At 47.7% G+C, this 26,354-nt stretch overlaps 1 protein-coding gene across 1 annotated transcript in view; it reads left to right on the top strand.

The window, feature by feature from the left end:
* Nucleotides 1–26,354, top strand: part of ULK1 (unc-51 like autophagy activating kinase 1) — a 101,822-nt gene that overhangs the window by 38,288 nt on the left and 37,180 nt on the right. Inside the window, exons 8-12 of the mRNA XM_066609648.1 lie at nt 128–229; nt 7,637–7,695; nt 13,136–13,218; nt 15,282–15,332; nt 25,618–25,706. Coding sequence (XP_066465745.1) covers nt 128–229; nt 7,637–7,695; nt 13,136–13,218; nt 15,282–15,332; nt 25,618–25,706 — 384 coding nt within the window. The remainder of the gene's footprint in view (nt 1–127; nt 230–7,636; nt 7,696–13,135; nt 13,219–15,281; nt 15,333–25,617; nt 25,707–26,354) is intronic.

The following is a 26,354-nucleotide window of genomic DNA, read 5'->3' on the forward strand; positions in this document are numbered from 1 at the left end:
GAGAGGCTGGAGGTGAGCGACTTGAGTTCATTCCCAGTTGCCAAGAAAGAAGAGAAGAAAAGGGGGGAAAAATTCCAAAGTGGAGGCATAAAACAATAACATAATGTTCTCTCTTCCCTCACGACAGGCCCCAGAAGTCATTATGTCCCAGCACTATGACGCCAAGGCCGACCTATGGAGTATTGGCACCATCATTTACCAGTGTCTGACGGGCAAGGCGCCCTTCCAGGTGAGTTGCTTTGCGGTTAGTAATGCTTTGACGCCTCCTTTACAGGCACCTTAATCACCCAGCTGGCTCTCCTCTGAGGTGTTTGAAAGCAAGAGCCCTTAGCCACAGTGCCTCCATTTTGTGCACCATGTGGGTGCCCCCTGAGGAGACTCAGCTTGGCCTTTGAAAAACGGCTCATTTGGAGGAATTGCTGTTTCTGTCCCCTGCCATACTGGGAGTGCATCTGTGTGCATTTGTGAGGAGGATGCATTTTCCTTGGGTGTGAGGAGGCTGGGGCTAGTGTGTGTGGAGGGGGCTATCTCTGGCATAGTTGCTCCACAGTTGTGGTTTTCTGGGCAAAGGACTTGGTGGAAGCTTTGGAACAGACAAAATGAAGTATTTCTTTACTTAGCATGTCATTAAGGCTGCAGTCCTAACCACATTTTCCTGAGAGTAAGCCCCATTGAACAAAATAGAACTTACTTCTGAGTGGACCTGGTCAGGATTGTGCCCTGAGTCTGTGGAACTTCTTGCTACAGGACACAGTGATGGCATCAGGTCTGGATGCCTTTTGAAAGGGGATTTAACAGAATTGATGGAGGAGAAGTCCACAGGAGACAAGCTGTGATGGATATGTTAGGCAGGCTATATCTGAGTGCCAGGTGCAAGAGAGTGACAACAGGATGCAGGTGTTCTCCCTGAGGTATCTGGTGGGCTGTGAAATGCAAGAAGCTGGACTAGGTAGACTTTTGGACTGAGCACCAGGACTAGCAAAGAGTGTGCTTGGGTCTTCACTGCTGCTCAAGTAAAACTCCACAACGGTTACCACCGTTCGGGGGGTTCGGGGAGGGGTCAGTTGTGGGTCCTTTGATGGCCATAGCTCCCTAGACAGTGCCCCAGTTGTCCAACCCTTGTCCAGCCTTGTTTGTGCTTATTAGTCTGCCAAGCAGGAGGGGATATTCTTTGCTATTGCAATTTGTGTTGCATGTGAGGACTGATTCATGGCTGCAAAAAGCTTCGGTTTCTTCCTCTTCATGCTGTCTGAGGTCCTTGGCTTTCCAAGGCCACCCGGAATGAATGTGTATGATGTGGTGGTTTCAGCGCTGCCATCTCCTGCCCTGGCTGCTTTAGCAGAGCTTGCTCATAATTATATTATCTTTCTTGGTAAGATCATTTCTAGTCTGCCTCCCCAAACTGGACCACCCAAGACAGGTAACAATAGGAGAAAAATAATCACCCAATACCAACAACACAATGGCTAATAACTTAGCCAAAAAGCCAACGAACAAACTTGCCTGTAATAAAACTAAGTCGGAGAAAGAGGAGCAGATAATATTGTGCCAAGATTGGCCCAATGGCCTAGTCATGAAACAAGGTTTTCATGAGGTGTGGAGATGCCTTCAAGGAGGAACTTCAAAGGGTCTCCCCGGGCAGAGATTTGTAACAGAGGGGAGCCACTATCAGGAGGGTCTTGCTTATGTTTCTACCAGCTGCACATCAGAAGGCAGCATGAGACAGGTCCTAACATCCCATCACTGCTTTCTGCTATTCCAGAGCACTGGAGACACTCTAGCCCACCACTCTCCTCTCCTCCACTTCATCTTCCACTTCTCTTTTTGAGTCCAGGGATTTAGAGGAGGAAGAGGAGGAGGAACGGCAGAGGCAGGTGAGCAAATGGAGACAGGTGGGCCCTGCCGGTCCCCCTTCTGAGGCCTTAGTTGATCACATGATCAAGCTACCCTGGTGGGGACAGTACACACAATATGGCCACCCTAGCTAACCTCCTTGGATGGGCAGGATCATAAGAGAGGCCCAAATCCTTTAGGAATCCTTCTCCTAAGCATTATGTGCTGCTTTGACCGTGAGAGAGGGCACCCAAAGGATAGCCAGCAGGGAGAAGAGAAGGATAAAACATTTGCATTGGAGGTTTCACTGATATTTTTCCTTAATTTTTTTAATTAAGGTAAGATTGCAATCCTCTACACTCTCTCTCCTGGGAGTAAGCCCCAGTGAACACAGTGGGATGTACTTCTGAATAGACATGCATAGGCTTGCACTGTCAGTCATATTATGTGAGTCACCATGTCCATTGCACTTTGCAGATAACAGCAGTTTTTAGAAGGTCTTCCTAAACAAATGCAGGAGGAAGGGGAAAAAAAAAAACTCAGTGTAGTCAGTACTATGCAAATATTAACAGCTTTCTCTGGGAAATCCAGTAGCCCACAGTTTCTCAATGTCTGCCCCATGCTGTACCACTTCTCATGGGCCACCTATTGGAAGTACCACCAGATGATGTCATCACCAATCACTTCCAGGCTGGGAGGCCCCAAAGCAACACAATATACACCAGTAAGAGACTCAAGGAAGATGGAAGGGCTTTTTCAAGCGAGTGCAAAGCACAGTCTGGAGCTCTGTCCACCAAGCCAAGCCTCCTACTTCTGCTTGTCATGTTGCATTACTGGTCTTGCTGCCAGCTGGCTGGGGTCTGGGGGTCCTGCAAATACCACCAGACACCAACTCAAGTACCACCAGTGGTACAAGTACCATTGTTTGAGAAATACTGCAATAACTTGTTCAGTAAGGGGCTACAATTTACTGATGTTTAAGGAAGTGTAGATCTCTTTTGATCTGATTGGTACAAAACTGGATCACAGGCCAACTGGGTTCTGAGCACATCCCTCCCAGCATGAATTTAGCCTTCCCCATAAATCCCACAAAGGCATTCATGGGTAGTGTGGTGTAGTGGTTCATCATCATGTGTTGGTCAGATCTGGGTTTGAAATTCTTACCCAACCACAAAACTTACAACATAATAACATCAGAAGTGCCCTGCTGGATCAGGCCAAAGTCCCATCTAGTGCAGCTTCCTGCATCTCACAGTGGCCCGCCAGGTGCCTCAGGGAGCACACAAAGCAACAGGAGACCTGCATCCTGTTGCCACCCCCTTGCACCTGACATTCAGCCTACTTCTAGAATCAAGAGATTGCACATACCCATCATGGCTTGTCCAGATTTAGAAATCTGTCCAATCCCCTTTTAAAGGCATCCAAATCAGACACCACCACCACATTCTGTGGCAAGGTGTTCCACATTACACACTGGATGAAGAAATGTTTTGTTTGTTCTAACTCTCCCAACACTCAGTGTTAATGGAGGTCCCCTGGTTCTGGTGTTGTGTGAGATGGAAAAGAACTTCCCTCTCTCCATCCCCTGCATAATTGTATATGTCTCAATCATGTCCCCCCTCAGGCACAGTCCCTAGCTTTACAAGACTTTTTTTTTTTTTTAAAAAAAAAGGTGATCTTGAAAGAAATACTTATTTATTTGCTTGCTTACTTGCGAAAACCTCAATCCATTTCTCTTCTTGAGGCAGCCCAATGAATAGCCTCAAGGCTTGAGGAATTTAGGGCCCAATCCGATCCAATTTTCCAGCACTGATGCAGCCATGAAAATGGGGCATGCACTGCATCCTGCAACAGAGGGGGAGTCACTGAGGCCTCCTCCAGGTAAGGGAACGCTTGCCCCCTTACTTTGGGGCTGCATTGTGGCTGCATCAGTACTAGAATGTTGGACAGGACTGGGCTCTAGGTTCTGTGACCCAGCCTTCACTTCCCCCACGTCTGGCCAGAAATCAGGTCCCAACCCACCAAGTGGGTCCTGAAGCACAGTTTGAGAAAGGACACGAAGTGAGCTCTCCAGAGAAGTAAAGGCAAACCAATGAAGTCATAATTTGCTGCTTTGTCTCTACCCCAGGTACAATATAAGTGATCTTTCAAGGTCCTTGTTTTTCTGGAACTTCCAGCCTTAGCTGCTTCAGCTTTTTTGCCCACAGAATTGACAATAGCTGAACGCCCTAGGCAGAGAGTCCAGATGGAGACTGTTGACACAAGTGCAAGTGGGGAGCTGATTAGACAAAATGGGAAATAGGTCGGAGCACAGAGCTCAGGTCCAATTCCAGGATAACAAGCAGACAAGCAGGGACTTGAAAAGTCAAACACTGTAATAAGAGAAAAAAGATGCAAATAGGGTAGCTTTCCATATCCCTTAATCTGCATGCTTGCTTTGCATAATGTCTTCTAGCTGAAAAGTTCTGGCTCCTTGCATGGTTTTGTTTCATTTTATCTTTGAATTTTATGCAAAACCCAAATATACCTAAATATGGGAATGTTTTGTCTGCTTCATTTACACCCCCAACAGAATGCAAAACTGTTTGGGCTATCCCTGCTACCCCAAGGTAAAAGTCAAGAATAACTGTCTAGTTTTTTGAATATCCTTCACTCACCCTTATATTTGCTTTCATTGTGTTGATCAGGGCTGTCCAAATTCTTTGGCAGGAGGGCCACATCATCTCTCTGACACTGTGTCAGGGCCAGGAAAAAAAAGAATTAATTTACGTTTCAAATTTGAATAAATTTACATAAATGAATATATTAGAGATGGAACTTATATGAATGAATGAAGGTCTTGCAATAGCTCAAGGCCTATAAAAGACCTTGCACAAAGCAAGGCCAGCCTTTCCTTCACTGCTGCTGCTGCATCACAGACATGAAACAACAAGGAGGAGGGAGCCCTCGTCCCACAGCTCTTACAAGAGGTCAAACAGTTGGCCATCACGCTGAGAGCAATTGCATCAGGCTAGAGTGGGCTCCAGCAAGTCTCTGGCGGGCCAGAGGCTCATTGGAGACTGGGGTCTCCCTGAGGGCCGGATTGGGAGTCCTCGAGGGCCGCAAGTGGCCCCAGGGCCAGGGTTTGGGCACTCCTGGTGTTGATTCTAAACAGCCAGTCATCCTCAGGTTCTCAGAAAGCCCAATCCTAATCTGTGCTGGAACAGGCAGGCAGTGCTGAATCCAGTCCAAAGTTTGAGGTGTATCCCATGCAACTCAGAGGATGGGGATTTATTTCCCCTTGGCCCGTGTGGCATGGCAGCCAACCTCAGTGGGGCTAGTTGGATCCACACTAGCAAAATTGCTGGCGCAGATCTGAGCAGCCCTGTGTAATACCCACGGGAGGGGGGTTAGTATCCAGCCTAAGTGCTGGAAGTTAGTCCCACTTCTCTTCTCAGTCCCACTTGCCCTCTGTGAAACACCCCCAAAACTCCCTCCCCCCATGCCAGCCCCCCCCAGGTTAGTGTTTCCTTTCACCCTCCATCTCTGGATCTGGCAGGGGCAGGCCAGTGGACATCTTTCTGCCAGTGTGGCCTGCTCCCGAGTCATTGCAGATGTGCCTTACAGCAAAATTGGATCATAATTTCTATGAATTAAGATATGTAAAACTAATGTGCATACTCATCTTCACCCAAGATGTGCAAACATTTTCTGCGATCCCAGGACATTTCTGGCTCCCCTTTTTTGGTTCCTGATCCCCCTTTCTGACCATTGGCTGTGTGCAATTTACCCCCCTGTATCCCCCCCCCCCGGTCATAAAACATAAACATTAAAATCTCCCAAAAAAACCCCTAAAAATGTTGTTGTCCAAGAGCAAAATAAAAGATTAAAAGTAAAGAAATTGAAAACCAGCAGCAAACAATAAAAGAGGCAGGCTCATAAATCTAATCAGATAAAACCCCCAAATATCCTTGTTTAAAAAGCCCTGAACTCAGAAGTAGAGTGTAAAAAGAAAGGTCTTCAGAACCTGACAGAAAGAATCTAAAGAGGGAGCAGTTTGTAAACTGAGAGGGAGGAAATTCCAATAGAACTGGTGCCACTACAGAGAAGGTCCTGCTCCTTGCTGCTGCTGCCCCTCCCACATTCATTGGTGGCAGCGTATCGTGCCTGGAGCATAACAGCAGATGCTGTCCTGGCCTCCCCATCACTAGGTGTTCTTAGGCTGTGCTTACTAGAAATCTAGCTTGCATTTCTCCTGGGTTAAGCGTGTGATGGATGTTTTTCCTATATGAGCAAAGCCCTGTTAAGAACATAAGAACAGCCCCACTGGATCAGGCCACAGGCCCATCTAGTCCAGCTTCCTGTATCTCACAGCGGCCCACAAAATGCCCCAGGGAGCACACCAGATAACAAGAGACCTGCAAGGCTTCCTGGGAATTGTAGTTAAGAACATAAGAACAGCCCCACTGGATCAGGCCATAGGCCCATCTAGTCCAGCTTCCTGTATCTCACAGCGGCCCACCAAAAGCCCCAGGGAGCACACCTGATAACAAGAGACCTGCATCCTGGTGCCCTCCCTTGCATCTGACATAGCGCATTTCTAAATGGTGGCATCTACTTCTATGTTCTGCTCTGACAAGTAGTCTGTTCTTTTACTACCCTCTCCTCTCTTTCTCTCTTCTTAGCATTAACTTCTGAGTGTTCCACACCTCCAAAGACACATGTGTTAAATTAACTGTTAATATAATATATAATATGTGTGTCTCGTCTCCCCCCAGCCTTCCTCACCACAGCCAGATAATGACACTGGCCATTCATTTTAAGGAGCTTTTTCTGCTAATTGTGTCTCTAAATTAAAACAATGGGAGCTACCAGAGAGACAAGACTAATGCGTTCGATAATCCCTGTAAACCAATTGGCTTTGGGCTCTTGAATTTGTTAATTTTATTTCCCCCTTTAAAAGTACACAGCTTTTTAGCCATGATGAAGAACTGATGTGTAATGTCCTTTTGAACTTAGCGGATCTCCTTTTTATCCTTCCCTCCCTCCAGTGATCCCAAATATGTGTGCATGAAGTTGGAACAACCCTGTGAGGAAAGCTAGAGCAACAGCTAGTTGGAAGAGCCCTCTAATCATTCTGGTTGCCTTCTTTAGCACCTTTTCCAGCTCTGCAGTAGACCTTTTGATGTGTGGTGACAAGAACTGTAGCCAGTATTCCAGATCTTACCACAGCGTAGCTTTATATAGGGGCAACACAGTATTGGCTGTCTTATTCTTGATCCCATTCCTAATGACCCCCAGCATGAAATTTGCCTTCTTTGTTTGTAGCTGCCACAGACTGAGCTGAACTTTTCATTGCTCTCCCCACCCTTGATCCCAATATCTCTTTCCTGACTGCTTACTGGTGGAGAAATTGGGATTGATATCAGCATTCAACAGCCTAAGAATCTTCTTGTTTCATTTTTTTTAAAGCAAGTTTCTAGTCCTTAAGGGTAGACTGTGGTGATTGAAAGTGCACAACTAAGACCTGGAAAAATCTGCAGTGCAAGACCGGGATCGAGATTTTGCAGGTGGCAAGGGTTTGACGCTTTGGTGCTCCTGACCCACTGCCTTGATTAGCAAAAACATATCAATGGCCATGCAAATATAGGTAAACTTGCATAAGTTATACTGGTTCACCCAATGTGGATTTCTCTTAATGTAGATTTTCAAACTTTGGTTGTCTGCATGCTTCCCTAAAACCATATCTGAGGCCTTTTCTAGAGGAAAAGATGCTGTTCTACTATTCTGCTGTCTAATGGCTTCTTTCCTTTCCTTTTCACAGGCAAGCAGCCCCCAAGACCTTCGCCTCTTCTACGAGAAAAACAAGATGCTTCTGCCCAAGTAAGCATTCTTCCAGCCCTTCTCCTCCCCCCCCCCACTTGCTATATGTTTGCCTTGACACCTGTTCCCCTCATGCTTGGCATGTTGAGAAATATTTGGCAACCCTTCCCACCCCGCAGCTGGCAAGCTGAAACTCGGTTACCCTAATTGACCCTTTCCAGGATCATAAAAACAGTCAGTGTCTGGGGGGAGGGGAGGGTGTGAGAGGGTTGGGCAGTCTTGATTGAAAAATCACATTCCAAACCACACATTCCAAATCACACATTGCAAACGTGTGTCATTTCACCTTGCATCTGCTGGGATGTTCTTTATTCCCTCCCCCTCCCCCAGATAAAAATAAATATTATGTTTGCTGTGCATGTAAAGCCTTCTGGCCATTACCTCAGTAAGAGCCTCCTCCCTATGGTAAAGGTAGTATTTTGACCCCCAAGTGGACAGGCAGAGAAACCCACTGTAAACTTGGACTGCCAGGAATTGAATTTAGGGTCCTTGATCCTTGAAATGTACATGCCAAGCCCACTGAATATATCAAACTGAATAAGTTCACTTAGCTTGGTGTTATGTATGCCGAACAGCTGCTGTTTCCAGCAGTGTACAGGGGGGGGGTCTTTTCCTACCAGAATATACTAAGACTTGGACCTGGGATGTTCTGTATGTGAGACACATGTGCTTCCGCCAGCCCTGTCTCTGGCCCCTATGTTGACATAAGGGTGTTTTGGCTCATGAGAGCATCGCTGGGCCTTCTGTGTCCTTGCTCTCACTTGGTGTAAGCCAGCTCCTTGTCGCTGCAGACAAGATTTGACCTCTAACCCGATATTTCACATTGTGGCTTTGCAGAGCATTGTTCCATAGTGATGGCCCTGTGCAAGCAGCCCACACAACAGCTGTAATTCAACAAGGTCTTTTTCTGCTCCCCTACCCAGCTTTTCAAGGGAAATGCAGACAAAAAAAGCTGTTGGCAGTGTGCAGCAGCTCTGAGCACGCTGTAACCCGGATGTAATTGATGGTGACGTCGCTGTCATGTTGTCATGCAGTGACATCATCATGGGGTCAGGCACTTTCAGGGGTGATGTTGTGAGCCATGGCCCAGGGTGCCAGAGGGGCCAGTTATGCCACTGTTTGCCATGCCCAAGAATCCCATGATGGATTATCAAATGCATGGAAGAATGGCATATTATTTCCTTGTTTCCCCACCTCCCCTTCCTCTGTTGTCTCCCATATACTGATATCCAGATTGTAAGCCCGATGGGGCAGGGACTTGCCTTCTCACTACTGTAAAGCACCCTGTTCATTGATGCAGGTATATTAAAAAACCATTTCTACTCCTATATTTTGAAGGGTTGCCCAAGTTTAAAAATCCCTCTTCCACTGGCTTAGGACCCTCTGTGTTCTTTGAGGGACACATATTGCCCTCCTTTGGGATTTAAGACCTCTCTGGCATCTGCCCTATTTTTCTAAATTGTGGAAGAAGTCAGAGGGAACCTGTTTCACTAGATTTTGAAAGGAAGGAGTCTGTGATGTGAGCACAAAGCATGCTGAAAAACCGCCTTTGTAGTCGCTTTTGTGCATGGATTTGTGGTCATGGATGTGTGGACTGTGGAACTCCTTGCCACATGATGTGGAAAAGGGAATGGGACAGATTTCTAAAAGAAAAGTCCATCACAGGTTACAAGCCATGTTGGGTTTGTACTACCTCCTGGTTTTATAAGTAGATAAATGCAAGGGAGTGGCAACGGTGCAGGGATCTTGTTGTCTTGTGTGCTCCCTGAGGCATCTGGTAGGCCTCTGTGAGAAGGGGAAGGAAGGAAGAGGAAGGAAGGAAGGAAGCTGGCCTGGATGGGCCCTTGGCCTGATCCAGCAGGCCTCTTCTGTTCTTATAGATCACTCAGTGAAACCTCTGTGATCAGATCCAGCCTGTGCCACAGGATGAAAAGCAGGAGAAAGCCATCGCCTTCCTGTTCTGTCTGTAAGTGAGCAGAGATGAATGGAAGCAAACTGCTGAGCTAGATGGTACTTTGCTTTGATGCAGTAAACAATTCCTCAGTTCTGAATCACTGTGCTGCATCACCTCCAACACAGGCACCTGTCCATGAGATGAGCCTGCCGTGTCAGAAGGCCCCAACATTTCCTGGTCTGACAAGCCACGTGTGGGCCGTGCTGCATCTCACGTGAACATGTCTGATTATCCAGGCTGGAAAATTCCTCTGGGCTCCTTCTCCACTGTCCAGGCGACTGTGTGCAGCTGTTTCTCGCTGGGTTCTAGGAACTGCCTGTGAGGCTGGTAGAGTTCATAGAAAACCGCCTCGGTTGTTTTTCAGTCTCTAAATAGTTTGTGCTCACGGCTCCTGTTTTTTTGCCTCCAAACAATGGGGCATTAGCAAGGGTCTGGTTGCTCTCCACCTTAAGCCTTCTGCCTTCTCTCCTTTGTGACGTCTCCCTCTGACTCAAATGCCTGCATCCCCGGCTGACTGCGAGAGAACCAGGAAAGTGGAAAATCCTGCACAAATATTAGCCATTGGGCAAAAGGGTGTTTACTTTTGACATTTCTGAGCACTGCCGGCTTTCCACAGGGGAAGGGGAGGGCAGGCCTGCCAGGCATGGAGCTGCACCAGGCTTGTGTGCGTGGAGTCAGGCGGGTGCAGGGTGAAGATGGAGGTTACCTCGCCTGACCTTTCCCAAGCAGGAGTGGCAAAGGCGGCTTGGCAGGCAGGCGGGCGGGACTGGGCTGTGTACACAGCAGATGCCAAGGTGGCCTGGATTGGTCTGTGCAGAGAAATTTAAACGGCTTTGCCAAGTTTTTTCCCCCTCCCCTTTTCTCTTGCACACAACCCTGCTGGAGATTGCAATGAATTGCCAAGAGGAAAATAGTCCTTTCTGCCGAGCTTTGCATTTCCTAGACTAAAGAACATGAGAAAAGCCTTGCTGGATAAGGGCAGCGACCAGTGTGCTCCAGCTTCGTATTCCCCACAATGACGTCCCGGCTGTCTCGAGGAAACCTCCATGCAGGGGAGAGAGGCATATCTCCTGCCATTGCTCCCCTGCTAGTGATATTCAAAGACATACTGCTGCTGGAGGTAGCATAGAGCTATCATATCTTTGATAGACTTGTCCTCCAGGACCCCTTTTAAACAAGATTCTTATGGCAGTGAGTTCCACAGATATTGATCTACGTCAGTGGCATAGCTAATGATCGTGTAGCCCGCTACAAGCTCAGAAGTGATGTCACAGAAGTGATGTCACAACCAGAAGTGATGTCATACCTAGGCTTTTTAAAAAGTGAAAATCGGGGGGGGAGGTCCTGCCTCCCCCCCCCGAAGTTTGCCACCCACTTGCTCTGCTGGCTTCTCCCAGCCAGTGGCTTCGCTAAGGCATCTATATGCTACCTGGGGTCAAATAAGATTTTGTAGCCCCCCCCCCCACAACAAAATCAAATTTAATTTAGTAAATAAATAAAAAGTTTGTCCCTTATTGGTTAGAGACACTATACTGGGGTGAAGAGGGATGGTTATTCCCCCCCTGCTAAATAAAAGCACCATTTTAAAAAGTGCCTCTTAACCCAGTTAGCAGGAGTAAATGATAATGATACATAGAAAAGAGAGTTGTCTCATATTCACACCTTATTGGTTCCTTGCTGTGTCATAATAGCATCTAATTGACTCTCAGAACAATCAGTCTCATTGACCAGCTTTGAGTTAAGAAATCCAGTTTTTGTTCCATAAGGCAGTTGTGTTTTGCATTTTCTGGTTAACTGGCCATAACTTTTGATAGACTATAGATATTCCAATGAGGTTTGTTTCATTGCATTCTGCATTAAATTACCTTTCTAATGATATATAGCAGGGGTGTCAAACTCGTTTCATACGGAGGGCCAAATAGCATTCATGATGCCTGCTGAGGGATGAAAGTGATGTCATTAGGCAGGAAGTGATGTCATTAAACAGGTCATGACCCAAAAAAGCACTTTTTTCTCACTTGGGAACTCATTAGCTGCAAATGACAGAAGAGAAAATATACAAATCTTGATCATATTTCAAGAGATGGGAGAGCTCAGTTTTCAAGGGCTGCCCTTGCAGCAGTAACACCTCAGCATGGCTCAGCAGCTGAGAGCCTGAGGCCTGGATAAAACGCTTCTGCGGACCACATCTGGCCCCCGGGCCTTATGTTTGACACCTCTGATATATAGCATGATGGTATTATTCGTGCATACCAATTTTTTCACTACCAATTTTGGCCACTAGTGTCAAGCTCAGCTTGTTGTTGCATCCCCCCCCCCCCAAAGCTTGGTGCCTGGTGCAATTGCTACTCCCTGCACCTCCTTAGCTACGCCACTGAACTATGTTTACTTTCTACGTGGAGGATGAGATCATGCTTGTTTTCTCGTCTGGATGGCCCATTGCAAGTGAGAACTGGTGTGGCATGGTTAAGCATGTGAGCTGTGAATCAGATGGCTCTGGTTCAACTCTCTCATCTGCCATGACTCCCTAGTTGGTGTTGGGCCTAGCCACTCCCTCTCAGCCTCAGCTGTGCAGCATGGGATAATACAGCAGTCATTCCCAAACTGTGAGCTGTGGCTCCCCGGGGAGCTGTGAGAACCAGCCAGGGGAATCCTCATGAAAAACCTACTTCCCTATGCAATGTGTAGGATTGTAGCCCTAATGGGGAGTCATGGCCAGTGGGTCAAGGGAGCCACAAGTCAAAAAAGTTTGGGAACACAGCCTTACAGGGTTGTTGTAAAGTTTGCGTCAAGGCAATAATTATAATAAAAATAACGATTATTAAGGATATTAATATACAGTGGATCCTCACTTAACAAAGTGTTCCCTTTAAGATGTAATCACTTTACAGTGGACTCTCTGTAATAAAGCAAGGTTCATTGCACAGTAAATTATTCACTTTACGATGGGTTCACAACTGCTGCAAGCGCAACCTCATGGGTGATAAGTCAATCGGCGATGCAGATGGAAGTGTTTGGTAGCATCTCACCCAGTAGCAGCATTTTTAGAATCATGGCTGTGTATACTGAGGTAATGATACAGCTTTGCAATTTTGTGTTTTATAATTATAGCATTGTGTAAACAGCTAACCATGGCATCTGAAGAGCAAGCAGGCACCTTTCTAAAAAACCCTTTTAGAGAATCATAGAGTTGGAAGGGATCTTGAAGGTCATCTAGTCCAACCCCCTGCCTGTAGCTGGGAGGGTTTAGCGCTTTGGTCTGTTGGAGCTTCGGTCAACTTCCGAGGGAATTAATTACCCCCCCCCCCCCAATAAAGACTTTATTGGCTTCACGGATTGTATTTTCACAATATGCTGGTGTCTTTGGACCATCATAAAGCAGGATCTGTATGTGAAGCACTCTGCACGCCCAGAAAGCATGATTAAAAGCACTGCATTCTTCTTGCATGATGTTGAACTTTTTCTGCCCTAATTTTGTCTTTGAAGCATCCCAAGGGAGACTTCCAGCCACTTGAGGCAGCTCCTGCTCGGACTCTTGCAACGGAATCACAAGGACCGAATGGACTTTGGTAAGAGAAGCTTCTGGGCTTCAGGCAAAATGCCATGTGTGGGCAAGCAAATGTGAGACAGATGTAATTCAGATGCCCTTGACCCCTGACCAGTCCCCTTTCCTTCTGTCCTTCCTTCCTTATCTACTTCTCCTGGTGAGCTAGAATCCCACCCACATGATGATTTTGCTTGAAGTTCCTGGCAGAGGTGTCACTAGGGTTTACGTCACATGGTGCAAGAGTTCATTGCATTACTCCCCATGATGGACCTCCTCCTGTACTGGACCATACAGAATAAATTGCAATGTCATATGCACAGCTTACATGCAGTCACATCGCTAAGGGGGTGTCACCCCCCCCCCATTAACTTTATTTATTTGTATACATCCGTATTGGCAACCTTCAGTCTCAAAAGACTATGGTATCACGCTCTGAAAGGTGGTTCTGGCACAGCGTCTAGTGTGGCTGAAAAGGCCAATCAGGGAGTGACAATCCCTTCCACACTGTGAATACATCACAGTACAGATTACCCAAGAAATCAGGAACCAACACAAAAACTAGTAACCAACTTTGACACTCACACCACTGAATAAGCGGTCTAGTATTGGCTCCAAGTCATGGAAAGGAGAGCTGACTCATGCTAATACCTGATTGTTCCAACAGCAATGTGCTGTTATAACAGGGAACCGATCAGTCTCATTGGTCAGTTCTGAGTTTTAAAAAACCTACTTTTTGTGACATAAGGCAGTTGCGTTTTCTTTTTCTGGTTAATTGGCCATAATGTTTGATAGAATACAAATAATTTCAACAGGATTTGTTTGATCATGTTCTGCATGAAATTATCTTTCCAGTGATATATATAACATAATGGTATTATTCATAAATACACATTTTCCAAAAGGTTTGCAAAATGTTGGTCACTAGTGGTGTCACTCCCCCAACCATGTCACCTGATGTGGTCCGCACACCCCGTAATGATCCCACTGGTTCCTGGAACAGACTAGCTCAAGGGTCAGATTAGCTTCTCTCTGTCTGAAGTTCGCTATTGGCTAACTGTCCTCCCTGCATGCCCCAAATTCATTCTGCTGGAGCCCCCTCCTTATTGCAGAAAAAGGGGGGACCTTTGTGGTCCTATGCTGATCTCTTATTGACAGGCTTAACATGACATGTTGTTTGATCCCAATATGCATGCAGGGCTTTTATGTGCATATGGGCACAATCTTTGCCCTTGATTTGGGCCTGTGCAAGTCTCTTCCCTCAGGAGGAAGCCGGGCCAGCGCTCCAAGAAGCGCCGGCCTGCAGAGGCTGACGGAAGCTTCTGCGCTGGCTTCCTCCCAGCGCCTTGCGTTGGCTTGGATGTGTCCAGGCAAGGACGAAAGGTAGGTGGGGGGAGGCAGGAGGGAGGCGTTCCTGGACAGGGGAGGGCGGGCAGGGAGTGGGAGGCAGGGCTAACTGCCGGATCCCGTTCCAGGGGAGATAGGAGAGGCTTCAAGCTGCTCCGCTCTCCTCTGACTAGTGGAGTCTTGAGGAGACCCATAGGTGCCAGCAGACCTTACCCAGAGGTAAGGGAAAATGTTTCTCCTTGCCTCTGGCTGAGGCGCTTGTGGCCTCTTGGCTTGCATGTTCCAGCGCAGGATAGGATTGTGCCCTTTGTTCTTCCCATTCATTTCAATGGAGGCCACAGAGCCACACAATGCATTCTTTAAGGTGCATGAAGAAGACATTATTTGAAGGAGTTGGTATGTACATCAGAGAAGAAGCCAGCAAGCTGCATTCACTCTTCCCCTCCCCTCCCCCCACTATTCACCTACCTTGAGGGCCATAAACCTACTTTTCATGTTTTAAAATGAAAGCCATGATTCTCTCTGGAGAGATTAGGCACTAAATTCTCCAGACAGGGTTAGCGAAAACTACCTGGACTTGTTGTGGATATCCTCACACTGGACTGAAATGCTGCTCTGGGGTTTACAGCTTTGCTGGTTCACAGTGCTATGCGTAAAAAGAACTTGTCACTTATTTAATCTATAAGGGCAGGCTTGTCATAATGGAGGTACATTCCAATGTCAGTTTTGTTTGTTTTTTAGATGAATTTTTCCATCACCCCTTCTTGGATGCAAGTGCCTCTATGAAAAAATGTAAGTGAATGTCTTTCTTTTGATCTCTTCCTGGGGTGATACGTGTGTATGTATACAGACACATCGAGACTAGTACATTCTGCTTGTGTCCTGCAAATATTAGATGCGCATTCCTGGCTGTGCACTCAGTGCTAATTCGAGTGTGTGAAAGGGGGAGCAGCGTTCAACATATGGCTTTGCTTGTGCTTGGGGGGGGGGGTCTGCCCTCTGTTAGGAAGCCAACTCCATCTCCTAGGTTTGGGTGGAAAAGCTTTTGGATTGTTGCAACAATCTGGTTTGCTTGGGTTAGATGTGTCTCCAACTGCAGCTTCCTAGCAAGTGTGATAGTCAACTCTTTTTGAGGGAGCTACGGACAAGCATTCAAGGGACAGTCACATCTTCCCTAGATGTCATCTTATGTGCCTGTGGTGGTGTATCCAATGCTGCCCCCTTATCTGGTGATGCACCAGCCTCTGCTCCTCCCTGCCTCCTTCTCCAATCCAGAGATTGAGAAAAGAAGGATCTGTGGAGGCAAGTGGGTGGACAAAGGCGGGTGCCTTCCACCAAACTGCTCCCTAAGGCAGTAACCTCAGTAGGCCTCATGGATGGGCTGGCCCTGATTTTTATAAGGAAAGGCTAAAATGTGGGACGATTTTTACTTTAGAAAAGGATTCAGAATTGGGAGGGGGCAAGGGAGAAGTGGCTTCTTTTTCCAGTGCCTTATTCGTTTATGGAATTGTTTCTCTGGGAAGCGGTGATGGCCACCAGCTTGGGTAGGAGAGAAAAGTAGGCAAAACCGTGAAGCAGGAGAAGTCAATGAATGGCTTTTGGACATCTCCTCTGGTTCCCCAGGGCTCTGCCGGTACTCTTTTGTGTCTCCTGTTCTGGATTTCTTAGTTGTGGAGTAATACCCTTTCATTTGTGATCTCGAGTGAGTCAGTGTGGACTGTGTGTCTCTGTGAAACAGCCCAGCTACCTTGCCAATTGCAACCTGCTCCCAAACCTGACATCCTGAATACGAAAAGAACAGATGCAAATCAATAGCCCTTGGCCCCTTTGCAATAAGAGGGAGCAACATTTTTGGCTCTGTTGGAAGTTAATTCTCTTTGTTTGATGAGGGCAGAGAGAAGGTCATGTGTGTCATCCTGACTAGATGACTGCTAGAGATTTGAATCTGCATAATAGCAGTTCCTGGTTTGTTGTGTTATCTGTTTTGTGCCTGGAAATGTGGCTGATGTTTAAAACAGAGTAGACGATTTACTCCTTGGAGAGGTCTGAAGAGTTTTGCAATGTCAAGAATGGAAAGTGGAGCAGTTTTTGCACTGAAATTAGATAGAGGCACTCCAGAGTAATGAGGACACATACCAATGACCACTGTGAGCTGCCTTGTAAGAAGACCTTGGTAAATTCTCATTTATTCTAAGAATCTAAGCTGTAGCTCAGTGTGGTAGCATGTCCACTGCATGTAAAAAACCCAAGTTCTTCCGTTAAGAAGAGTTCCAGTGCTGGGGAGGTGATGGTATGGTGTGGGGAGGGAGCGGGGCAGGAGGGGGATTGAGACCGGTGGAGCTCAGCTCCACTGGGTCCTGAGCCCCATGTTGGGCCGCGCAACTTATCATGGAACTCCTTGATTCTGTGACAGCTCAAGAGCCACCGTAGAATCGAGTAGCTCCATTTTGTGGGGCTATTTCTCTTACCCGGGGGAAGGGGATGAACATCCTCTTATCCTGAGGAGCCAGGAGGATGCTGGATACTGTGGCAGCCATTTTTGGCACTGCAGCAGCGCCCCCCCCCCCCGCTCCAGGGAGTTCAGGATTGGACTGTAAAAGGGGCAGAGCTGAGAAAGACCCCTGCCTGACACCTTGGAGAGGGAGCCTTCCCTAAGATCTTAAAAAGCTGCTGCCAATCGGATAATTTAATAATGCCCTGGCTTGGCCCATGGTCTGACTTGGCATGGCAGCTGTACGGGTCCAATTCCGGAATTTAAATCAGGTGGCTGGCAGATTGTAACAGAAATTCTTCTGCAGAGGTCCTTCAGATAGATTAGCCTGAAGCGAGCACTAGATTATCTTGGCAAAAATGCCGTTCCCGTCTTGCTTGTATCAGTATTATTTATAGCCCCATCCACAGGCAAGGTGCTTTTCTTATAGTGAGTAGACAGGTCTTTGTTCCAAATGAACACAATTGGACAACCAAGGAAGGGGACAGGAGGCACAGAAAGACTAGGAAAGAATATGCAATGATTTATCACTTCCTTATTTATCACTGATTTACCACTTCCACAAATTATGCAGGGGATGAACAGAGTGGATAGAGCAGTGGTTCCCAGCCTTTAGCAGCACACGGACCACTGAAACAAAAATTGGAATTGTCGTGAACCACATGCAACCCCCTGCACCTCTGCACACAAAAAACACAATTAAATTTGTAATAATTAGGGATAATTTATTTTTTATAGAGAAGATTTGTGGGTTGCTGCTTTTGTTGCTTGCTATGGCTGTAGCCGGTCCATACTCTGCCTTCTGGTAATCTGTGGGGAAGCATCTCCTGAGTGAGCGCTCCCCCATGGACTACCAGAGAGGGTGAAGAACAGACCCCCCCCTCTCCTGCAGCCAATGAAGGAAGTGATCAAAGGTGATCTTTGTTACCTGAGACGTCGTGGACCACTTCTCAGGGTCCTGTGGACCACCAGTTGTCTATTGGACCACAGGTTGGGAACCAGTGGGATAGAGGTATGTTCTTTTCCCTCTCGCACAACACCAGAACCAGGGGACATCCACTAAAAATGAGTGTTGGGGTCAGTTAATCAAAAGAAAACGTTTATTTACCCAGCATCTAACTAATCTGTGGAACTCCTTGCCACAGGATGTGGCGATGGCATCTGGCCTAAATGCTTTTGAAAGAGGATTGGTCAGATTGATGGATGAAAAGTCCATCACAGGTTACAAGCTATGATGGGTATGTGCAACCTTCTAGTTGTAGAAGTAGGCTATCTCTGAATACCAGATGCAAGGGAATGGCAATAGGATGCAGGGAACTTGTTGTCTCGTGTTCTTCCTGAGGCGTCTGGTGGGCCACTATGAGATACAGGAAGCTTGACTAAATGAGCCTTTGGCCTGATCCAGCCTGGCTCTTTTTATGTTCCTATCTTCTGAGCCCAAATCTGAGGACTAACGGGTTGGGTGAAAGACTTCCTAGAAATGGTGGGTTTTGAGGAGGCATTTAAGCAAAGGGAGGGAGGTGGCATCACAGAGGCATTGTAGGAGGTGGTCTCAGACATAGTCAGAGGGAAAGAATGGAGGGAGCAGAATACCAACAGACAGCTGGATGAGCGAAGGTCACAGGCTGGAATGTTTTAGGATAGTGGAGATGGGGGGGCAAGGCCATGGAGGTTCTTGAAGGTAAGAGCAAGGAGCTTATTTAAGGTCCAGAAGCAGATAGGAAACCAGGGTGGAGAGATTGGGAGGCATTTTGATGTGTTTGGAGAAAAGGGATGAGAGGGTAGGGGGACTGCTCTTGGCGGAGCATTAGCAGAAAGAGGGTGTATAACTCCTCTTGCACCTGCCAATTTTCACCCAGCAAATGCCTCTCACCTGGTGCAGGTTTGCAAGTTGTCAGTTTCAGGTTCAACGATGGTTGCTGTCTGTTGTCCCAAGATTACGCTAATCTTGTAAGGCACCTTTGAGTGCCTTTCCTAGGGAAAAAAGGCAGGGTATAAATTTATTTAATAAAGAAAATGCCAAGGTTGACTTAGTGTGCTCTTGCCCCTCCCCCGGTGTATTTGTTTCATGAGACCACTGCATGTTTTGATGTTGTGTGTGGGTAACGCACATGTTCACCATGTTGTTCAACTCTGGATGCCCCCATGAATATCTAAGCCAAAAATATGAGCCCTGGCCAGGGGAAACTAGCCAGGGGAGCTGCAGAATCCTTGAAAAAACTTGTCGCCGTATACAGTGTATAGGATTGTAGCCCTAATGAGGAGCTGCGGCCAGTGACCCAGTAGATCAAGGGAGGCACCAGTTGAAAAAGTTTGGGAACAACTAATCTAAACCATTGACCTCTGTTGTTTTGAAGCAGGAGTCATGTGATTTCATCCCTAACCGTAACTTTGAATAATCCCCTTCCCTTAACTGTACTTAGGTGATACATCCGCGGGCAGAAAAAAGTTCTCTTGGTTTAGATCAGCTTGTAAGCATCCCCGGCCCTTGCCGTCAACCACCTTGTTACCCTGTCGGGAAGGGCTTCAGAAACATGAGCCTCCTCGAAGCCGGAAAGGATACACCCGGCTCAATTGTGTTGACAGGTGGGTACATCCGCCTGGCTCAGCAATTGTGCCTTCATGGAGACGGGTTCCTACACAGTCAGAACCATTCCGCAACCAAGTCGGCTCGTCTTCTCGGCAACTGCCACAAGTATTGCCACCATCTGCCCCAGCACTGTGGCAGCCCAAACCTGCCCAGCAGGGATCCACACGGAAGCAAGAAAGGATTTTCTTGACGTGGCCTCCGTTCCCGTCCTTGCCGGCGTCCTCCCAAACAGTTCATGGGACGCCCCCACCAAAGTCGCAAAAGCAAGGGAGGCAGAGAAGGGCTCTGTTCATTCAGCCACTGTCTCCAACTTCATCAGCTCCGTTGCCTTGGGGCAGTGGTTCCATCCAGCGCCAACCTCCACAGGCATTTGTAGGCCCAAAGCTGGTCACCAGGCCACGTAGTTACCCTGTCTGGGTGTGAATCAGGACTACGGTTCATAACGTCCCAGCCCCCGTGTCTCCCTCACGTTGGAAAGAAAATGGTATTTGGTCTCCAAAGACGCCCAGCTCTCGTCATCTGGATGGTTGCATTGTCTTGAAGTCCATCTTGTAGTCACATGAGAAAAATGCACTTGCCTGCTGGACATTGGACCAGATGAACAAGAAATATGGCTGATGCTTGAACAAGAGGTGTGTCGTCAAGTTTACAGCTCACCGTGTTGATCTTGTGATTTTTGTTTCCTCCATTGTATCATCCAGAGCAGTGTTTTTCCACATTTGTCCTCTGCTATACCACTCCACATGGTCCACGTATTTGAAGTAACTGGCAGTGATGTCATTGCCAGTTACTTCTGGGCTGGAAAGCCAGATGCAAAGTGATAAATACCAATGAGAGGCTCAGGGTGGACAGACGGCTTTTTCAAGCATGCTTTGGAGTCCCTACTGCTGTTTGTGTCGCATTCCTGGTTTCGCTGTTGGTGAACAGGTGTCCAGGGGTCATGCGAGTACCATCAGACACCACCTCAAGTGCTACTGGTGGTACCTATACCACTGATTGAGAAACACTGATCTTGAGGGTTGTGGTAGCAGGGCGAGCATCTCCAGAACCACATGACGAGTTGATGTCCTGCTCTTGTGTGTGAATCAGGAAGACAAAGGAGTTGAAATGATGTTTTGAAAGGAGAAGTTTCGATTTGGACGCTTTGAAGAACCATATCAAGGAAGGAGGACACAAAGTCTCTTGAGATCTGTATAGTGAGAACAATGGGGGGGGGGGTTGAATTTGTTCCCAATTCTTGGCCTTCACACTTTGGGAGTTCTCTCAGGACATGCTTGCATTCCTTCTGTGAACATGGGCCCATTCTTCTGGGAAGAATGTGAAGGAGCCATAACTCATTGGCAGAGCGCCTGAAAGTTAGTTCCCTAGGGTCTCCAGTCCAAAGGACTTTGTGTAGCGGGACTGGAAGCTATAGCCGTTCTGAACTTTGAAGAGTGGAGTCAGCATACGCACTGCTACACTGAAACCTGGCATGGCATACTGCCAAGAGATTGAACATTGGGACTTCGTTCTGGTTGACTCTCGCTCCTCTCGGTCTCAGTGTTCCCCACCTTCAAAATGGCAATAATACTCCCCTTACAGGGTTGTTGTAAAAGCAGGTGAACTTCTGATCTGTCTGAGCTGAACAAAAGAGCAGGCCGGGAGTCTGAGCTGCCGTGGCTTCTCCCGCCAAGACATAGCCATCAATTTCCACATTTGGTACCAGATCTACCTCTATTTTTTTTTTTTAAATCTCCCCCAAAACCTAAAGGAATGATCCATTCATCTGTTTGCTACCCAAGAGTCCTTTGTGGACACGTCTTGTTTTTGTTAACCAAGAACTCGTTTTTATATCATTTTTCTACCCAGGTTTTTTATTTATTTATTATTTTATTATTTGTTCCTTGTGTTTTTCCCTATTTCTGTACCCGTACACTGTGATACCTATATATTTAACTTATAAAACTGAAAACAATAAAGACGTTAAAACATAAAAGATGTATCCCTGGTGTAGAAAGTGCTTCTTGTTTTGCCAAGAAAGTTGTGTTGTCTCCACAGTGATTGCAAACAATTTGGTTAATGTGTGTTACCAATTAGTCGGTTATTAAAAGGAAGTGAGGGTGTGGGCAGCCCAATCCTGAGTTACTTGGCGTGTGCGGGGCTGCCGTGGGGCTGCTGCAGAATTGGAGAATCCTGTGTCGGACTGCACAGTCCAACATGGGGTTCAGAATCCTCACTAGCGTCATGATGGGGGGACCAAGGGGGCTGTCGGCCTCGAGTGCCATGATGGGGGGTGGCAAGTTGCCCCCTGCACCCCAACACGGCGGGCACTGGTTGCAGGCGTACCACTTCTGAGAGCGGCTGCAGCTGAGTTCCCAGGCAGCACAACAGTGCCCACCCTCTCTCTGGGGGGAGGAAGCTGGGGGCGTGGAGGTGGAGCCGTGCAGAGGCTGCCACAAAACCAGTGTGTCTGGTGGTGGTGGCACGCGCTTGCATCCAAGCAGGCTGCAACATGAGTGGGCAGAACAGTTAGCATGGAGAGGGGGTGGACCAGCCTCTGGGAGGGTGAGCAGGAAGGAAGGAGGGCAAGCGAGCGAGCTGGGGGAGCAAGGGCGCTGCAGCAAGTAGCGGCTTCCTCTGGGAGGGGGGGCAAGCCAGCCAGCCAGCTGGAGCCAGAGGCGCGTGGAGGATGCCACAGACTAGAGCCGGTTCTTCAGGTGGAAGCGCAGGTACCTGCCCACAGTGAACAACCATGTGGATGGGGGGTTGAGTAGTGTGGGGAGGACAGCTTTCTGGGCTGGGAAGCAGGGAGGGCAGGTGAGTGAGGCTGCAATCCTACCCTCACTTTCCTGGCACTAAACCCCTTTGACTATTCTGGGGCTTACTATTGAGTAGGCATGCAGAGGATTGGGCAACCAGCCAGCCAGTGGTGGCCCTGATCCGGGGGGGGGGGGAGCCAGCCAGCCAGAGACTGTGGGAGTAAGGGTGGGCAGATGAGTGAGGCTGCAATCCTACCCTCATTTTCCTGGGAGTAAGCCCCTTTGTCTATCATGGGGCTTACTTTTAAGCAGACACATGCGTAAGGTTGGGCTGCCAGGCTACTTGGCCAGGCGAGCCTCTTCTGCTGCTGCATCCTCCCACTGGGGCTCCTCGCTCTTCTCTTTGAACAGTGGGAGGTGCAGCCGCTGTAGCTCTGGCTGAAGACGCAGCAAAGAATGGGGGGAGGAGCGAGACAAGGAGCAGTGTGGGTGCCCTCCAGAAGTTCCCAAGCACACTTCCCACCAGAGCACCCCAAAGATAAGCTCTGGGAACCACATACCGCATTGGCTTAGCACAGGGAGACTTTCCTCGGCCACAGGGTTTCTCCCTGAGACCCTTTCAGGGGTGCCACAAGAGCACAAGCAGGCTGCCATCCTACCCACACTTTCCTCCAAGTAAGCCCCATTGACTATTATGGGACTTATTTCTGAGTAGACATGTCTAGGATTGGGCACTCAGCCAGCCAGTGGCGGCCCTGATCAAGGGATGGTGGGGAGCCAACCAGCCAGCAAATGTGGAGGTAAAGGGGGCTGCTATGTGGAGGATGCTGTTTCGTGCAAGGGGGAAATTGTAATGGTATGCTCTGAACTGTTGGAATGGTTAATCTGTCTCTGAGCATGTGCAGAGTGCGCCTTCCTCCAGTGACTGCAAAACACTTGGGACACAGCGTTCTCCTGCTTAAAGATGCTCAAGCTGCCTGCTTGTGCTCAATTTGGTGATTGTGGAACTGGGATGTGGGGAGGAGGGTGGTCTCAGGTGGAGTGGAAGAAAAGCTGTTGGATATGTGTTTGGGGAGGCTGTTACGTGGAGGAAGCTGTTTTGTGCAGGGGGGAAACATGTTGGGGGAAGGTCTGATCTGTTGGGGAATGGTGAACCTGGATGCAATAAAAATAATTATTTTAATTTTATTATTAAATTTTGTTATAGAGTGACAAAATTTTATGGGCCCTGGGTGCCAAATGGTCTTCATACACCACTGCTCACTGTCCTCCCACCCGCTCCCTCCTCCTGCCATGCCTCCCCCCTGCCCACCTTCCCCTTGCCTCCCCCCGCCCCAGAATGCCGCCTCCCCCTACATCCCCACTCACCCCTCCGCCACCAGGAGGTCCAGGTGCCCACCGGACGGCAGAATGCAGGCCCAGTATCAGAGCTGGTACAGCGTGGGCTCGTACTGGGTTAGCTCCAGCGCTGGGCCTGCGTTAAGGAACAGTGTGTATAAGCAGTGAGCCAGTGCACAGGATTGGGCCCAAAGTCGCTTCTGGAGTGAAGAGACCCCACTTAATACTCGCTTTCGGCTGTTCCCAGCTGTAGTTCTTTTCTTGCACAAAGTTATGGCCAAGTTCCACAAATATATTTCTTTAATAAACCAATATACCTCCCTTCATCAATGTTATTAGGGCAATGTAGGCAATGGAATCATAACCAATGGAAACTTTTTGTAAGATATAAGAAGATTCGGTGGCCATCTTGCTTTCTACGTGTTGAGTCTTGAGTTGCTTAATTGTACTCTCCAAGGGTTAAACAAGAATTAATTAAAGGGGTTTTTGCTTTAATCAGAATGCATTCAGTGTGTATGCACCATCTCCTTGGTCATTCTAATAATAAGCCATTAAACTGTACCCCCCCCCCCACACCTCCCTTGGCTTGAAGATACAGAAGCTCAGGCACCCCTTTTTCAAGGGGTAGCAAGTAGAGGTTGAGGATTGCACAATAATTATCATGTCACACCTTTGGGTTTATATGCAATTCTCTGCCTCAGAAAAGTTAGCGATGGTGTCTATTAATCCTTGGGAACACTATCAAAATCACACTTGCTCTCTCCTCTCCTGTTGTTTATTGCATGTTTTTAACCCACACATCCTCCAAAGCAGTGGTTCTCACACTTTTAGCACTGGGACCCACTTTTTGGAAATCTCTCAGGATCTGACCCACTGGAAGCTGAAAGTGACATAATCAAGCAGGAAAATTTTTAACAATCCTAGGCTGCAATCCTACCCACACTTACCCAGGAGTAAGTCCCATTGACTATCATTGTTAAAGAATGTACATAATAGCTTGTTAAAAGTACAGATCAGTAACATTTCTCCAAATGCAGTCATACCATGGTAGCATCAAATCTAATGTATTAAAAATAAAATATGGAAATTAATGGGGAGCCACCTGAAATTGGCTCACAACCCACCTAGTGGGTCCTGAACCACAGTTTGAGAAATACTGCTCCAAAGAATTCAGAGCCACACTCATTGCCCTCCTGGCTTATCTTTCCAACAATTGGGGGGTGGGAGGCTAGAGTGAATGACAGTGCAATCCTAGGCGTGTCTGCTCAGAAGTAAGTCTCATTCTCTTCAATGGGGCTTGCTTCCAGATAAGTGTGAATAGGATTGCAGCCTGACTGGCCCACTCACTCACCCACCTTGTGGCTGAGTGAGTGGGGCTTTGAACTCAAGTCCTCTGAAGTCCAGCCACAACAAAGCACTGGGAATTGTAACAAGAAAATGATGCCCACCCCCACAAACAGCCACAATTGCAATGTATTTCCCCCTTCCTCTGCTGAATTATGTCACCTGACTCCTGAAGTACGGTGTCATTAATCTGTGGAACCACTTGCCACAGGACGTGATGATGGCGTCTGGCCTAGATGCCTTGAAAAAGAGATTGGACAGATTGATGGAGGAAAAGTCCATCACAGGTGACAAGCCATGATGGGTATATGCAACCTTCTGGTCTTAGAAGTAGGCTTATCTCTGTATTCCAGGTGCCAGGGAGTGGGCAACAGAGATCTTGTTGCCTTGTGTGCTCCCAGAGGCATCTGGTGGGTCACTGCGAGATGTGGGAAGCTGGACTAGATGAGCCCTTGGCCTGATCCAGCAGGACTCTTATGTTCTTATGAAGTCAGTCCACTGGTGTGAGAAAACCAAGGGAGCCTCAGTAATTCTGCTGTTAAAATCTGACTTTACTTTTTCCTTTCCTTCTTCCAGCTGCTTCTGTGCCAATGCCTTCCTACCCCAGCTCAGGCTCTGGGAGTTCCTCCAGCAGCTCTTCCACATCCCATCTAGTATCGCCTCCAGTAAGTACAAGGCACTGCTGTTGGTGCTTCCCCTCCCACTTCCAGGCTCTTGTGTGCAAAGTAAAGTTGTCTTTGTCCGACGCCTCAGCCTAGGCAGCTAATCCTTGCTAGTTCTTCTTGTCCAGGAGAGCCAATGATCGGCCTAGATGGGCAGAGTCACTTCCTTACCTGGGACTCCCTACTTTTCAGGAGCTGTGGAACTCCTTGCCACAGAACATAATAATTATGTCTAGCCTAGATGCCTTGAAAAGGAGATTGGCCAGATTGATGGAGGGAAAGTCCATCACAGGTGGCAAGCGATGATGGGTATATGCAACTTCCTGGTTTTAGAAGTAGACTGTCTCTTAATGCCAGATGAAAGGGAGTGGGCAACAAGATGCAGGGCTCTTGTTATCCTGCGGGCTCCCTGAGGTACCTGGTGGGCCTCTTGAGATATAGGAAGTTAGACTAGATGGGCCTTTGGCCTGATCCAGTGGGGCTCTTCTGATGTTGGTGCTCCAACTCAGAGCCTTGGCAGGGCCAAATAATAGACCTCAAATCCTCCAGGGTAGGAGCTCGTATTCTCTTTTTTGCTACGCACTCTTTGACTCTTCTCTGGGGTCTTGTATACCCTGAGGAAAACAGGAATCCATCCAGGTTTGCTGTCAA

The sequence above is a fragment of the Tiliqua scincoides genome, chromosome 14 (genome assembly GCF_035046505.1).
Source record: "Tiliqua scincoides isolate rTilSci1 chromosome 14, rTilSci1.hap2, whole genome shotgun sequence".
Taxonomy (NCBI): domain Eukaryota; kingdom Metazoa; phylum Chordata; class Lepidosauria; order Squamata; family Scincidae; genus Tiliqua; species Tiliqua scincoides.